This window comes from Chenopodium album, chromosome 18, assembly GCF_948465745.1.
Source record: "Chenopodium album chromosome 18, dcCheAlbu1.1, whole genome shotgun sequence".
Taxonomy (NCBI): domain Eukaryota; kingdom Viridiplantae; phylum Streptophyta; class Magnoliopsida; order Caryophyllales; family Amaranthaceae; genus Chenopodium; species Chenopodium album.
In genome coordinates this window covers 9609071-9620503 of record NC_137851.1, presented here as the reverse complement: position 1 = coordinate 9620503, position 11433 = coordinate 9609071, and the positions used below count along the sequence as shown (strand labels likewise).

The window sequence follows — 11433 nt, the reverse complement described above, 5'->3', positions numbered from 1 at the left end:
CTTTGGATTTTTTATGTGAAGATTCTACGTGTACCTTGGTAAAACTAGGAGAGTACAAAGAGGGGGAAAAAAAACAAGAAGTAATTGTCACATTTAACCACTCATTTTCAACATTCAAAGCTCACGAATATTCTAACTTAGCTTTAAGGCTTTATTAATGGAAAGATATTATGAACATACAACATTATTCATTAGAAATTTAGAATCTCTATTATTACTAGGACATGCACCCCAATAAACATCTATATAAGAAATAAGTTTAACAATCAAAGGCTTATATAGCTACAAACCAAAATCAATAATGCTTTGTGCATAAAGATGATTAGTGTCAACAAACACATTAAAGATTTTGTTAATCAAAATTTATAACTTAGATCATTTAGTTCAAGTGTAGCTAACCTTTAGTTGATGACTATGCTAAAACCATTGCCTTTCCAATTTCTTTTGCTCGGAGGTAGACATATTCCAAAATAACTAATATTTTACTTTAGTACTATTTAGCGTAATCATAATTTTAATTTTTTACGTACTATGTATTAAAATGTATTTGTGACTATGTAAGAGACTCTGATTCAATAGGACGCTTTCACCTTACCTATAAAAAACAGATATAATGTAATAAATTCAAACAAATACTCAACATTTATTGAAACATACATTTAAGTCTTTTTTTTAATTATTATTACTTCCTCCGTTTTTTTATACATGCAACACACACTTTTTCGCGGTATTTAAGAAAAAGTGGGGCTCATGTGATTTAATACAATTAAAATGAGGGTGAGAGATGGTTTGGACTTTGGAGTATAATTTATTGAGCCATGTGATTAAAATAAGGGAAATAGTACAACTTTTAACAAAACAACTTTCTAATTTTGGTGTTTTGCAAGTATTGTGACATTTTCATTTTAAGAAAATATTGCAAGTATAAAGAAATGGAGGAAGTACAAAACAAGGGATTTTAAATATTTAATTGAAAAATCATGATTTTGACTCTCAAATTTCAAGTCAATAGAACAACAGAAGGTGGTCAAATAATAAGCTCTAAAGCCTCCAATAATGGGAAAGACGAAGAGTCATGGATGGATAAACCCCAAAAATTTGGATTTCGAATTCGAGAGGCGGGTAGAACTGGCAAATGGGTCATTCGGGTCGGGTTTGGATTGGGTCAATTCAGGTCGGGTCAAGTTCGGGTCAGCAAATGTTCGGGTGGAGTCAGGTCGATTCGGATTTCGGGTTTGCACTTCGGGTCAAGTTCGGGTCGGGTCAGGTCAATTTTTAGAATCAGTTTTTAGGTCTATTCGGGTCAAGTTTGTGTTGGGTCACCAAAATAAATTCACTTAAAAAAATAGTTGAAAAAATAAAGTAAAATCGTTAAAAAATATAAAAAAATCGTGAGTACCTATTACTTAGGAAAGAAAGAAGCCCTAAACTAAGTAACACAACCATTTCACCCTATTCACTTAAGGATTCGGGTCAATTCGGATCGGGTCGGGTCAAGTTCGGGTTTTGGGTCAATTTCGGGTCGAGTCATCGGGTCATGTTTGGGTCAACTCCATTTTGGATCGGGTTCGGGTCGGGTCAAGTTAGTTTGGTTTTGGGTCAACTTTCGGGTTACGGGGTTGGGTCAAGATTGCTAGGTCTAGAGGCGGGCAATTGAGCAAAAAAATTTGTCATGTTATCTCAAATTGAAGCAATTCGGTGAGTTCAGATTTTGGGGCCATAATAGTAATCATTAAATCGTCTCTACCCACTTTAGTTTGGCAAATAAAACCCTAGAATTTAGCCAAAAATTGAATCAATCCCCAAAGTATCAGCTTGATTTTAATGTTAAATCCTTGAGCCTAAATTTAATTGAAAATTTACAGAGTTAATATTACTTGGGACTAATGATTTATACTTCTTTGCGCAGAAATTTTTCGAAAACTGGGTTGACGAAGATGGTGTAACATTATGGAATTTGATTAATTGGAGGTCAATTTGTCTAAAATAATTATCTCTGATTGAGATGGTTGCTGTTGTTGCAGAGTTGCAGCAGAAGATCATAGACATTGCCTGGTAATGAATGCTTATGTATAGTTGATTCAATTCTCGTTTCGAATTTCGATAATGATCGTTTGTGATTTTGATGATGTTGCTTATGAGATTAATCTGCTGGATTAGCTTTTCAGACTAATTTTGTGAGATTAATCTGCCTGGTAATATTTGTTTTTTTGTCTTTCTATATGTGATAAGTACTTTTGCTGATCGTGTACTTCTGTACTTGACATTATTGGCCAGAATATACCCAAGTCGGCCAGGAAAATTATTCTTTGAAAGTTTGAATTAAAAAAGGGATTCATTTCCGTTCATTTGACTTATTCCAAACTAGATACTAATATCTTACTTTAATACGGAGTACTATTTAGATTATATAATCATAATTTTAATTATTTATGTACTATATATTAAAATGTATATGTATTTATGACAATGAAAGAGTCTTTGATTCAATATGACGCATTCTCCTTACCTATAGAAAAATAGGTATACGATGTATTAAAACAAATATTCAACATCTATTGAAACAAACTTCTAACTTTCTAAGTACTAGTATATTTTATCAATGTACTTTTTTAATCTATAAACTTTTATTACAAATAAGGGATTTTAAATATTTAATTGAAAAATCATGAATTTTGACTCTCAACTCTCAAGTCAATACTTTGAACAAGAGAAGGTGATCGAATATACCACTGGGGAAGATGAAGAGTAATGGATGGATAAACCTTAAAAATTTGGTCTTCGAATTCGAAAGGCGGGCAATTGAGCAAAATTTTTGCCATCTCATCTCAATTTGAAGCAATTCGGTGAGTTCAGATTTCGGCGCCATAATAATAATAATCATAATCGTCTCTACCACACTTAAATTTGGCAAATAAAACCCTAGAATTCAGCCAAAAATTGAATCAATTCCCTATTAATCAGCTTGATTTTGATGTTAAATCCTTGGGTCTAAATTTAATTGAAAATTTACAGAGTTAATACTTGGGACTAATGATTTATACTTTTTTGTGCAGAAATTGTTTCAAAACTGGATTGACGAAGATGGTGCAGCATTATGGAATTTGATTAATTGGAGGTCAATTTGTCTATAATTATTATCTCTGATTGAGGTGGTTGCTGTTGTTGCAGCAGAAGATCATAGACATTGCCTGGTAATGAATGCTTATGTATAGTTAATTCAATTCTCGTTTCAAATTTCGATAATGATCGTTTGTGATTTTGATGATGTTGCTTATGAGATTAATCTGCTGGATTAGCTTTTGCTTAGGGTCTGTTCACATTTACTGAACTAAACTGAACTGATTGGAGCTAAACAGAACTGAACTGAACTGATTGGAGCTAAACTGAGCTGAAATGAATATTTTATGAGATAGGGAAATTAGGAGCTGAACTGAACTGAACTGATTGGAGCTGAACTGAATTGAAATTAAGTAAATGTGAACAGACCCTTAATTCTGATTGTTTGACACTGGGATTTTGGTTGTAACTTGTCCAATGCCAAAGGAGTTAACAAGATCATTTTTTGATTAAATTATTCTTGATGTTTGAATAGGATGCAATTGTATATTAGTTTATTTATGGTAGATTTCTATGTTAAGCTTAATTAACAATGTGATTTTGTCTCAAAGCATGTGGGCTTGGGTGATGTTCAAGATTAAAAATTTTGTTATGGGCCATTACCATATAATTAAAGCATGTGATACGACTTGTGTGATGTACTGGACTTAATTATGGCATTTGCCTTATGTTCTTTCTCGGAAGCTGTTTCTTGATCCAATTTTTTAAAAGACTTGGCTGTAAAAGGTTTTTAAATGCCACTACTTCATTAGTTGCCTTTGCTGCTTCACCTATATCTTTATATGTGTGAGACATAATAAGCAACTAATGTTCCGGTGTTTATGAATATCGTCCCCTTAGTATGAGGTTGAGAGTTCGTTTCTTATCTGGCCTTTGTATCACCTATATTGCTATTTACATGATTACATGAGACATAAAAGTAGCCATGCTTCTTACTTCATAGTTTCTTCTAGAATGCTAGTATTAGAAGGTGAGGTTGTTAATTTGGTGTCATTTATGGCGTCTCATGGCATTGTGTCCAATAGTCTATATCTTCAATCTTGTGTGCAAAACACTAATTCTTCCTGTAGCCTTTTGGTAAGGAATGTCTGAAAGTTAGCTGTGATATGTAAATCAACTGGCTCATATCATGACTCAAATAAATTCTCACAACACTCAAAGAGGTGCAATCATTGAAATTGATGAGTACTTATGGTACTTGGAATAGAAGTTAGACTACAACCCACTTGCAACCTATTACCTATAGATATACGAAGTATAATATATATGGAATCAAGCAAGATTCTTCAACCACTACTTTCATATTTGTATGCATGTTTGGGGCATGTCCCTCTAAAAGGCTGAAATAATTCATTTTTCAAATAGGCATTTCTTTATAGCTAAGTATATAAATATTTGTTAATCTTGGAGGTGGTTGGCTTAGGAATTTAGATGGGCTATAAGCATAAGTAGATAAGAAGAAGCGTGCTTATCTGGAGCCTACCAATTGAACTGATAAGAACAAAGGAACAAGATTACATGGAGCCTATCAATTGAGCCATAATTCTTATGCAAGTCAATGGCAACCTGATCCACTCTCCCAAATCCAGGTGTATGCTTTTAATTCTAAATATTACATCATAATTCAAGAGAACCGTACCATATGCATGCTAACTTAAAACTATTAGCTCATTGAAAACTTCAATTAACTATGTAATTCAAGTTAGCTAAAAATGCCATGACATGTCATGGTGCTAAACGCTGCCCTACTTTTGTTTTTTTTGTCTTTCTATATGTGATAAGTACTTTTGCTGATCGTGTACTTTGTAATTGAATATTATTGGCCAGAATATACCAAAGTCGGCCAGAGAAATTATTCTTTTAATAAAAATAGGGATTCATTTCCGTTTGACTAATTTGGTTATCAGCATATAATAATATTCACCTCTCTTTGAGTTGCTGATCTGTTTGTTCATCCCTTAGACTTTGTCCCTTTTTCTATTCTTCAGCTTCTATTAATCACCACATATTAATTTGGTGACCATTTTTTCTTCCTTTATAATACTAGTTGCAATTGATTGCTTATATTGTCGTTTTGTGGCTGAGATAATTGTGAGAGTGACTGGCAATATTTTGTTTAATGGTATTAGTCTATTAGAAGATACTAAAATTGTTACCAACTTAACACTGGGGTTTGTCTCTTCATGTGAAGCTAAAGATTGTTTTCTTAATGAATATTCATAATCTAATACAATTTGTGTAATTCCGTTTACTTATATGATTACCCAATAGCCAGATCAATTGGCTATTATTATTATATTCTTTTTTTTCAGTGTGTGTGTGTGTGTGTGTGTGTGTTGGAGGTAAGGGGACACAAGGGGTGATAAACCTCATAAAACCATGGGTCTGGGGTTGAAGCATGTGGGTTTGGGACATTCTTGTTTGGGAGGTGAGTTTACGGACAATGTTGTGAAACAATGAAAAAATAAAGAGGGGGTTATGACGATGATATATCTGAATACTTCCTCGACAATTATGTAGACTCAAAGACGCATAGGGTGTTTTTGAATCCAATTTTATGATACAAATTCTTTACAGTGTTCCAGATTAGCAACTTGATAATGGATTTAGGAAGTCCTCTGTTGCTAAAGCCCATTAACACTCCTAATATTTTACTGCTCTTAAGTTACAGCTATGTTACATGCTAGAAGTTACATGTTTTGTTTTAACTATTACTGGCTCCTAGGTCATAGCTCTTTTAATCTATGAACTACAAGTTATTTACCTTCCTATGTACTTTTCCTCCACATGATTGAGGGTTTTGTCACAATTATTTCTTGATTATGATTTTATATGACATTATTGGATTTTTCTTCTAACTTAAATTCTCCAATTTACCATGGCCTATGAGGCTATGACAAGTCATACTGTATAACCAATCTAAGAATTTAGGGGAAAGACTTTTCAATTTTTCGGAATGAATTATTCAAAGTCAACTGGTAGTATATGAATATTTAAAGTGCAAATTATGTGAGGAATTTGAAGGCTAGTCCAAATCCTTAGAATCTCTTATTGGTTTCTTTAATATTAAGTTATTACTAAAAAATAAATTCCTACTGCCTTTCTTCATCCGACACGTCAAGTTTGAGTCACAGCGTTCCCTTCTTTATTTCTTCTGTGACACCTGCTAAATTACAATTCAATATGAAGATGTCTTCCATTATTTTGCTGTCAAGAATATGATTTCATCTATTATTTGCTTCCAGTTTTTTTGTGAATCTTACTTTTAGTAATAGTTTTACAGATTCAAATGTTTGCCATCCTTTTAAGATTCCTTGCTCTCCCTTCAAGAATATGCCTAATGAATTTCAGTCACAGACGTCTTAGGAATAATTATTTATTTTTTATTAGTAGCTGTTTCTTTTTTAAGGAAAACAAATGCATGTTTTATCAGGTCAACTTTGTGTTTGGTTCCTTAATTGTCACAGGTTACATGTAGAGTAACTGATTAAATCTTTAGCCATCTACTATGTTGTTATATGGTAAGATAAAGGTGACTTTTTATACGATACAAAGATGACTTCTATGGAGAAACGGGTGATATTTTATGCCTTGAGTCATGAGATCGTCTCATACTAGAATCTTTCATGTAATATATAAATTACACATAATTTCTTTTCATTTTACCTATAGTAAAGGTTCCCTGGGTGACCATTTCTTTATTAGTAAAATAACTTCAAAGTTTAACCAAAGCCTGACTTTGTGACCTCTCTCACATTGCTATCATTTGATAATGTACACCTCAGATGTCCTTTAAGACGGGTCTATGGGTAGTCTCAAATAATATATTACAATTAAATAATGAGTATAATTGAATCAAGTTGTAGTTTTCAACTCCTTACTATCTCTTTTTCCGTACGCGTATTCGTCCTTCTGTAATTATATATACTGCCTTGGAGGTTCCTTAATTTGTGAAAACTGAAAAGTATTCCTTCCAAGTGATTGAATATTCTAGTCAGTTGACATTAAAGATACCAGTACCTAAGAAATGGGAAACTGCACGTCCTGTGTAACTTCAAATATTCAAATACACGAGTATGGGTGCCTTGAAAATTCATTGCATATTCAACCTGCAATTGGCAGTGGAAAGCATAAGGTTGGTTCTGTGCACTCTCAGCAAGGAGCCAAAGGTCTAAACCAAGATTCTGCTGTTCTTTACCAGGTTTGATCTTGATACTAATTATATTGATGTAATAATATGGTGTAGAAATTATCCCTCTAATTGCTAAATTACCTGATCTTATACTTTTGGTGTTTATTTGTTTTATTCAGGGATATGGAATGGAGGATGGGGCATTCTGTGCCGTTTTTGATGGGCATGGAGGCAACGGGCACATAGTGAGCAGAGTAGTAAGGAACCAGCTGCCATCATTACTACTGAACCAAAGGAAATTTATGGATTGGAATGAGGCTCTTGTTAGTTCCTTTAAAACTATGGACAAGGAGATAAATCTGATTGAGACCGTGGATTGTTCTTTTAGTGGAAGTACTGCTGTGATTGCTGTCAAACAGGTTAGAAATCAACTCAACTGTCGTGATTTTGAAACATGTTATCTTAAGATGGGAAAATGAATTATTTGTGTGTTGATTCTAACCATATGCTGTGAACAGGGTGAAGATCTTATTATCGCTAATCTTGGTGATTCTCGGGCTGTCCTTGGAACATTAACCGAAAATGGAGTCCAAGCTATTCAATTGACAAAAGACCATAAGCCTGATGTACCTAATGAAGTTGACCGGATTAAAAAAGCTAATGGTAGGGTGTTTGCACATGAGAGCCAACCCCACATCCAACGTGTGTGGTTGCCTAATGAGGATGTCCCAGGTCTTGCCATGACCCGTGCATTTGGAAACTTTGATATGAAGAGTTATGGGATCATTGTTACACCTGAGCTCACTCATCGCCGCTTAACCTCTGAAGACCAATTTCTTGTGCTGGCTTGTGATGGGGTAAGCTAACTGAATTTTGCTTCTGATGAACCAGAATATCATAATAAGTTTTATTCCTTGATATTTTGTGTGATAGTTCACCACTGGTTCTTAATGCTTAATGTGTTCTTACTGTCATAGGGTCAATTTTTTCAATTTCTATCATTAGTATTATTATATATCTTGCACGAAACCTCTTCATCCATCTAGTAATTGAAGACTCGTGAAAATGATGGACCCGTAGCTGGGATTGTCTTCATTTCTTGCATTTCTGCTTCTGACATGCTTTCTTTGACCGAGTATATGTGGAATAGTTTCTTATATTGGTGTTTCTCTGAAATACAGGTCTGGGATGTTCTTAGCAACGAGGAGGTTGTGTCAGTTGTGAGATCAGTAAAGAACAAGGAGGCAGCTGCAAAAGCAGTTATAGACGAAGCTCTCGCTGCATGGAAGCGCAAATTTCCTTCAGCAAAAGTCGATGACTGCACTGCTGTCTGCTTGTTCTTTCAGGAGAGAGAAGACTGTTTGTTGCTTCCAACAACTTGAGCTTTACAATCTGTTTCCATGGTGATGATTTAAGCTCATGTGGTCGTACCCCATATCCGATTTCTGAAGCTGCAAAGGCTGATTGCTGGCTCATAATGTTTGCTCTGAAAATGGAATGATTGAGGGATGTATTCTGTTCAGTGTATATAAATTTCATCACTTTCTTTGTGATGTACCTGTATTGCATATATAATGGTAATTATGTTTAAGAGATATTTAAGTGTTTGAAGCATAGTTTTCTCAAACAACATATGTGAGAGTCCACATTGATTAAAGAAGAGTTATACTATCTATATTGTCATATAATTTTAAGATAGAACCTCCTTAAATTCTAACTCTGTAAACATCAAGGACATAAAAGTACATTAACGTCATTAAAGGTCGTAACTGTGGAAATCTGCAACCTTTTTTTGAAAGAAAGAAAAAAATAAAAAAGAAAATCTGTAACCTAGAAAGGAAGGATTAACACAATCTGCAACCAAAAATCCAATGGTTTGGTCACATAAACGTAGACGTAGTACCTGTGTCTAATTTTATTGTCAATTGGTAGTTAAAAACACCTTATGGAACTAAATAAATTTGGCAGAAAAGAACCCTCAAATTAAAGCATGGAGTTTTGCGACCAGATTTATCAAGGCTTTTTACCTTTTTTTCGGGTTTGAGGCTCATACTAGCTAGTAGCATATATACTTGCTAAGAATGTAAGATCTCCTCAACTGCTTTGTATCAAAAGCTAAATAAGAAATATTATTTTCGTCGTCTAAAGAATAATCAAATTACTTGTTTGGTTGACATCAAAATTCATAAATTGTATGTTTTGTATACAATGTCAAATATTACATGTATCTGAGTTTGATGTAATCTCATAAGATCATGTCAAGTAGCTAGGTAATTCATATACTTGCATTATACAACTTTTTGGAATGCTACTTAAAAGTTTAAAGGATATAGGACATTCATAGGCTATGATCTTGCACATAAACATAAGCTAGGCCGTCGGCCAATGGATGGCCGTTTAGTCATATATGAAGAATCCTCAAATACCTCATTTGTTCATTCAAACTATTTATATGATACATTGATATTCCCTTCTAAAAAATAGTAATTTTAATAGACATTGTGAATAGCAATAAGACAAATATATTTGTACAGAGAATATTCAATATTCCCAAATAATAAATTAATTAAAACCAAATTCAATTATATACTCGCTCAATTTTGAATTAGTTAGAGAAGTGAATCCGGCAGATGTACAATGACCCTATATGCCCTTTTTAAAGAATCTAAAGGTTAAATTCTCTCAGCATAAGGAGCTTGGTTTGTTGCTAACTTTCAAATTTACTTAGCATTCAGGTATGAGAGATACCTCAGTCAAACTAAATTAAAATAAAATTAATAGATTTTGCAGTATCTTTTATACGAATATATTTTCATACATTGAAATACAATTTATGATTGAAAATTAAATTCGGGGCTCATTCAAGGAAGGCGCAAGGTTGGTTATTTGCATTTCCGATCCGTTAAGGTTGTTAATCTAGATTTGTTCTTTTTCGATTACAAGCTTCTTTGATCATTTATATCTCTTTACACGATACAAAATTAACAAAAGTAAATTAAAGTAGGGTTAATTTTATATTATATTGCATGCAACACATGAATAAATACATTAATAAATACACGGTCTAGTTTGTTTGTTTTAATTCGGGTTAGATTTAGGTCTACAAAAAAAGAATGATATTTATTTACGTTAATTGCTTGAGAATGATGAAGAAATATATACCATGATTAAGGAAAATATTAATCAAGTTTATTTTTATTCAGTTCATGAGTCATGACCTCGCAATATAGAACTACATAAGGTTAAAGAGTTAATCGAATATGTTGAAATATACATTAACCTAAGGATTGGTAATGCTCAAAGACAATATGGAAAGAACAGTTGCATTATTTTGCTTTAAAAAGACTTTAAGAGTATTAATATTTTTAATTTGTCAAATTGTACACCTGAATCTAACTATTATATGATGTAATCTCACACGCGAAGTCAAGTTGCAATATACGAACTAGCGTTATTTAACCATTTGAGAGTTGATTTGCCAACTCAAAGTTTTGAAATAGTAAATGGTCTTATGCCACATATAAATACATAGCTTATACACGAATACACCTAATTAACGGTTGATCATCAATACCAAATAAAATTGGTGAAAATGGAGAGCTCACATTGTGACTTTGAAATTATAAATTCGATCAAGCCTCGTCATCCACTTATGCTTGGAATGACCCATGGCCAATCAATTGGCATACATGATAGATTTACAAAATCACTAAAGCTAGATACCATCATAGCTAGAGGAAGTATAACTATACTCGATATATAAAGATTATTGGATTAATTTTCTATGAATAACCAAATTTTCACGATTTCATTAAAGTTGGAAGTTCATTCTTTTTAACTGATGTTTTTTCTAAACTTATTTAAATTAATTAGAGATGCAAATGTGAATCCAACAGATGTACAATTCAATGACTTCCATATGCCCTCTCAGAAGATTCTAAAGGTGATCTAAAATAATACTTCTAGCTAATTAACAATATTATTAATTAAACTTATTGCATTAAGTTTAATATTTTACAAGTCATTGGTACGTAAGTCGGCAACAATATTTTAGACTTTAGGAGCTTATTATATGAAGAAAATTCAAAGTTAAACTATGCAAGCATAATAGATACCTCATTCAAAGGAAAAAGACAAAAAAGAAATACCTCATTTAAAGTAAAATGAAATAGATTCTAGAA

At 32.9% G+C, this 11433-nt stretch overlaps 1 protein-coding gene across 4 annotated transcripts; it reads left to right on the top strand.

Annotated features, from left to right (window-relative positions):
- The first annotated feature begins 1744 nt into the window (after positions 1-1744).
- LOC145591436 (putative protein phosphatase 2C 72) lies at positions 1745-8982 on the top strand. 4 transcript variants are annotated; one of them, XM_081647882.1, is made up of 6 exons: positions 2564-2846; positions 3057-3194; positions 4544-7321; positions 7432-7671; positions 7771-8109; positions 8434-8982. In XM_081647882.1, the coding sequence occupies exons 3-6, from the start codon at positions 7148-7150 to the stop codon at positions 8632-8634; spliced, it is 954 nt and encodes a 317-aa protein (XP_081504008.1). In that variant the 5' UTR covers positions 2564-2846; positions 3057-3194; positions 4544-7147; the 3' UTR covers positions 8635-8982. The 4 variants fall into 4 exon arrangements, with proteins under 4 accessions (XP_081504009.1, XP_081504008.1, XP_081504007.1 ...); XM_081647884.1 differs by having other exon boundaries at positions 2565-2846; positions 7243-7321; positions 8434-8981; XM_081647883.1 differs by lacking the exon at positions 2564-2846 and adding an exon at positions 1745-2055 and having other exon boundaries at positions 3057-7321.
- The last annotated feature ends 2451 nt before the right edge of the window (positions 8983-11433 follow it).